Below are 5,602 nucleotides of genomic sequence, written 5' to 3'. Positions count from 1 at the left end.
CCCCCCCCCTTTGCAGCACCATCACTGGCTGGTTGTCAGGATTTGATACCAGAAATCAGGACAGTCTCTGCAAAAAATAGGTACTTGTTATAGCGATAGATAGGAACGGAGGGCTGCCCCTTCTTTATGAGAGAATTGGAGAAGGGGGGAGGAGGAAGAATAGAAACCAGTGTAGATGAAAGATCCAAGATACTGTGTCCTGCTCTTAGGTTGAGATGTAAAAGGTTGCATTTTGCTACTTCCTCTCTTTACCTGCAGTGATCATTCTTTTTCTGTTAAGTCGTATCAGATGCCCTGGCTTGGGGAGTTGCTTTTGTAGATCTATTCTGGCAACTGGAAAAGAAGTAGAAGCTATGATAGATTCGAAAAGTCTTTGGGTATTCTATAGATAAGCAAGCTTTTATTTTCGGTATCCAACACCTTTTGAACAATAGCCCAGAAAAGTCAATCATGAAACAATAAAACTAGCCCTTTTTGTCCCCCTGTTGTAATCTTTATGATGCTGTTTTTCTGGGTAAAGAGAACTGGCTGGAGTGTCTCCAAAATCAGCCAGGCTTATTCTTTAGTGCTTCCTTGTTCATTGAATAAATGATATTCATTCATCCGATTAATATGTAAGCAGCATTGCTAAATTAACTAATGAGTGGATTGGACACTTGTTCTCATTTGCATTTCACCACACTGGTAGGCAGGAAAAGTAGTTCTGCAAACTATTAATGATCCTTAAGGTAAAGGATACCCTACAAATAGCGCATCTGATCTTTCGGTGTGCTGAGTACCCTGAACTCACAGTGAACTCAATGCTTCCTTGCATGAAAGGCTCAGACCCATGAAGGAATGGACTATGCATAAATGAACAGCTAGTTGAGCTCGATTTGCAGTTGAGTTGGCTTTTGTGTGGTTTGGGAGCTTAGTCGGTAATTTGTTTGACGCTTATGCCGTTTTTATAAAGTCTAAAATGTTTAATACTTGTGACTGCAGTACAGAGTGTCATCACCTCTTAGGGTCTCACTTCGTAGGACAAAAGCTGGCAGCCTGGTGTGCTGGGGTGTTGTTATCTAATTCACAACACAGCTCACACTTGTAGCAGAGAAACAGCAGGTTGCTAAGATGTGTACAAGTGGCAGGAAAAAAAATGAAGGTTCATCAGTATTTGCCGCAAGCATCCTTTTTTTCTCAGAAGTGGGTGGACTCCATACACCTAAATTGAAAGTGATCTTTTTTTAGTCCCAGATTAGGAGAGCATCTATTCCAGCGGAAGTTTGGCAGATAGCATGTCATAGCAAAATGGGAACGCAGTCCTGTTCTCTGTCCTTGCCTTCTCAGCAGCTTGCATATGGTGTGTATCAGAGCAGCATGTACGCAACTGTCTTATAATAAAGTTTTCAGTCTTGATACCTATCATTTTTCAGACTGCTTTAGACTTTCTGTGTAGCTACTTTCATTCATCTCACATATCTTAGTGAATTCAACTTATGTTTCCCCTCTCCCTTTTAACTTTCAAAAGACCCAGGTATCTGTATTAGTTTGCAGTTGAATATGCCTTAAGTAAAGCAGCCGGCAGCAGCATGGGTTTTAAACATAGGCACTGAAGCAAGACTTTAAATCAGAAGCTTAGGAAAACAAACCAACCTTTGTGGATTTGTTCCTGAAGTGGAGGGCAGTGCATTAACCTGCTTCATCCAATGAAATTATTTTTGATTCCATCCTCACATACACTGTATTCATTTGCTTGCCCATCCTACTCTCTGGACAACTCATCTCTTTCATGCAAACTGTTTTGTCTAAACTACCCATCTGCAGTCTCTCTGAATCCATCACAGGCTGCACAGGCAAAGGCACTGAAAACTGTTTTACAGCAGCTGTATAGCCATGGATGCCAGCCTTCACTTCTGTTAACTCCACCTCCCCCACCCATTGTACAGTGTATATGGTTTTTTTTCCCTTTCGTCTTTTATTTCTGTGTTTCTGTAGTTTTGTATAAAATTGCTCGAGGCTGACTTGTTTGTAGTCATTTCTGAAATATAGCAGCATTGTTAGCATCTGTGTTTGTAAATAAAGAGGTATGTTTTATTTCTTAAGCTTGGGGGTAATCTCTGCATTTCTTTTTTCTATTGTTCGTGTTGTGGTAGCACTCGGAAGCCCCATTGTGATGAGCGAGCACAAGAGACTTCCTGTCCCAAAGGGGTTTGCAGTCAAGTGGGTTTTTTTCTCAATGAACTCATTTTAAGAAACAAAAACAAATCCCTAGCCTGAGAAAAGGTATCCTTGTTCTGTCCAGTGCAAACAGGTGTTTTAAATTTATGTTTCCCTCCATTTGTATGCAATCCAAGTCTTCCAGGATGGAGAAGCAGAAATTGAAATAGGTCGTAAGTAAAAAGTGAAACTAAAATTGGTCCGAGTGTTCAAGTACTCGGACAGCCTGCTGACTACAAACCGTGAGCTGGAGACAGTAAGTAGCATTCAATAGTGAACAGTAATTTGGATTGTTTAAACATGCATTCAGTTTTGGTAGTCAAACTATGATAGTAAGAGAGATGCAGGTATTTTTTAATGACCTTATGGAAAACAGAAATGTTGTTGTAATGTAATCATAGGCAGTCCTGACCCTTTGTAAAACCCACACCTGAATTGCTGGCCAGAGAGAACTTTTATTTACTGCATTGTTGTCACAACAGCATATTGCTCTACCAAGAGTAAATACCATGTTACTATTTTACAACGCACAGTATTTGGCACTCTCTTGTTGCACCTTTCCACCGAGACCATTCAAAATGCTTTGTAAATCATTGTTTTGGATCCCTGTGCTTCCTAAACACCTAAGCTTTGCCACTTTCATGTTGCATAAACTGGAACTTGAAGATTTGTGACTATTGGCAGAACACGTGTCGCGTCAGTAGTCGAATCTGGAATAAAACCTGGAGGACCGTATTCACAACTCATGTAAATACTTCTTTGAATTTGAATTTAGGATGGTTTGTGCCCACATCTGCTAATGGTAAATCTGACTGTTCCTGCCGAGCTCCCTATCAGTTTACCGTAATGCTGACACTTGGCCCAGATTAGGGCACTCTGGCATTACTTAACTCAGGATTTTAATATATTTCAGTCCTTGGGGAATTTTCATCCAGCACCATTTAAGGTGCTTTCTTGGATGTGTGCAACCTTCTGTGTTCAGTCATTCTGCATAATGAAACGTGGCGTTGTGACATCATCGTAATGTCACAGCAGAGTGCCAGTGTCACAGAACATCAGCTGAGCCATGGGAGGGAGGTCAAAAACTTGAGTCGGCTTTCCTTCATGTACAAAATATCCAGTGTCCTTTTAGAAAGAAAACAGCCTAAAGCATAAGTGATGGCTTTGACACGCTCCAATTTGCCTTAAACATCTGATGCTGTGATGACACTTGAGATCAAAAGGTTATCTTCGTGATCTTGGAGAGCTGTGGCATGCTTTTAATTTTCGCAGTACAAATACACATGGCAGAGCTCCAAGCATAGATGGTATGTATAATTTTCCTTATGTTTTATTGGCATTCAGTTGGAGTTTCAAGATTGTATTATGGGCCTTGCTTTATGGTTTGGGGTTAGGGAAATTCAATGAGAAAATTATTTACAGCAAATGTTCTTTTAAAATTACTTTGAAGTTGTTCCCTTTCTCTAAGAATGTATCTATTTATTTGGTAAAAGGGATGCTTGTTGCTAGAGTTTAGTATCTTCTAAGTGGGCAAGTAATGCATTGTAGAAATTAGAACCCATGGGGGGAACATCGGTCTGCCTATTAATAGGTGACATTTTCTTCAGCAGTGTCATACTTCAAGCCTTTGATCTTGGAGGATTTTTTGTACCTGGAGAATTGGATCACAAAGCCAACTGAAATTTTAGAAATCCTTAAGATTGAACCTTCATAAAGAATGATTTACCTTTGCTGGACTACTCAAAGCCAGTGGCTCAGAAGCGGTCTATAAACTTGACTGCTGTGATATGAAGACCTCAAAAAGCAGCTTCATCCTTGGGACATTCACGTTTGCTTTCTGCCTGCCTACGGCAGTTTCTCTTGAGACTGTTACCATCCCAGAGAAGCTCAAGTCAGCTACGGTTAAAGTCTCTGTCAGCACCACATCCTGCAGTGTCACTTGTGGGCTAGGCTTCAAGGTGGAGGAAGTTTGTGAGCTTGGTCCTGATGGGAAAAGGAGGCACTGTACCTTTCGCAGGTCAGACTGTCTGACCAGCTGGATCTGTGGATTACTCCACTTCACTGTTCCTGTTGGTAAACCATTTGAGCTTAGCTGCCTGACTTCTGAGATGATTGGCATTGGTAGCCAGGCCTTTATCTACACCTGGAGGCTTGCCAGAGGCATTATCACCACCAATGACGTGCTTTTCAAATCTATCAAGACCCCTAGTTATGTCATCAAACTTTCCCCTGCCAAGGAATCTGATGCAGGGACTTACCGGTGTGACGTGCAGCTGATGAAGACATTCAAGCTGGTCAAGAGGATCTATTTTGGGCTCAGGGTGATCCCTACTGACTTAATAGAGCTGAAGTTCTACAAATCCTTGACCCTGGAACAGAAACTTGCTGAATATAAAAAGGAAGGAAACGGAGGGAACGGCACCATTTTCCTGTCACGGTGGCAGCAAGACTCGTGGCAAAGAAGGGCCTTGGTTGTGTTTGTGGTAGGGATTGGAAGTGGAGTAGCAGCAGCTATCTTGGTGGGTGCAGTCCTCTTCTTTCTGCTAAAGGCTCGCAGAAAAAACGAAGCCATAGAGGGATGAGTTGCATTTTTAATTTTGCTTACTTCAGAAGGATAGCTTAGTATTAGTATTTCATACTGCTGTTAGGCTGGGTTTTTTGGATAAACTTTGCTTTGGGTATTAAAACAACAACATAATCTTGGGTCATGGTGGCTTTTGGGTTCAAGTCTTAAGCAAGCTACCACAAGTTACGTGGATCTTTCACTTTCAGGAGAGTCTGTCAGGTTGAGTTGTCAAACCTTTTTTTTTTTTTTCATCTGCCTTTACAACAGTTCACGTGGACTCTGCCCAGGATCGGGGTTCCCTGTGGTGTAGGCACTGTGCAAGCGCAGAGTGAAGCAATCCTTCCATCAAAGAACTTTGAATCGAAACAAAGCCAACGGGGTAGGAGGGGAAGTGGACATTAATATTATACATTTGATAATACATAATATTAACATTTGAAGCGTACCACATGCACCCTTTATGATCTCTCTAGGAAAACAGAGATGATACTTTTATTGTAGAAAGAGCCGAATGTACAAGTAAATAAGTTCTCTGCAAAGCATAGTATGTAATCAGACTAAAACACCCACGTACAGCTTCATGGGTCCACTGATGCAGCGGAGTTGTGTTCTCAAGAGTGGAAGCTGAAACCTCGGAAATACTATTCCTTTGGTTACAGAGTTGAAATAAATGACTGGCCATTACTACTTGGCTGAAATGTTATGGAAATTGAAGCCTACTCTACAGCCATATATTTGCAGCGGCGCTTCTGAGTCTAAAGAGCTTCTTATAAATAAGACAAGGGCCCAGGTTTATTTTGGGAAGTCACAAGTGCGTTGTTACCAGGCTCAGGGAGAAAT

At 41.4% G+C, this 5,602-nt stretch overlaps 1 protein-coding gene across 1 annotated transcript; it reads left to right on the top strand.

The window, feature by feature from the left end:
* Nucleotides 1–3,691: 3,691 nt before the first annotated feature.
* Nucleotides 3,692–5,028, top strand: TMEM81 (transmembrane protein 81). The gene has a single exon (XM_019514277.1). It carries the CDS (start codon nucleotides 3,984–3,986, stop codon nucleotides 4,776–4,778), a length of 795 nt encoding a protein of 264 aa, XP_019369822.1. The 5' UTR covers nucleotides 3,692–3,983; the 3' UTR covers nucleotides 4,779–5,028.
* The last annotated feature ends 574 nt before the right edge of the window (nucleotides 5,029–5,602 follow it).

Source organism: Gavialis gangeticus, unplaced genomic scaffold (genome assembly GCF_001723915.1).
Source record: "Gavialis gangeticus isolate Ggan-Ray unplaced genomic scaffold, GavGan_comp1, whole genome shotgun sequence".
Taxonomy (NCBI): domain Eukaryota; kingdom Metazoa; phylum Chordata; order Crocodylia; family Gavialidae; genus Gavialis; species Gavialis gangeticus.
This window is presented reverse-complemented; position numbering and strand designations above follow the sequence as displayed.

What these genes read in the sequence shown, in the direction of transcription:
- TMEM81 (XM_019514277.1), top strand. Translation starts at nt 3,984, where the DNA reads ATGAAGACCTCAAAAAGCAGCTTCATCCTTGGGACATTCACGTTTGCT.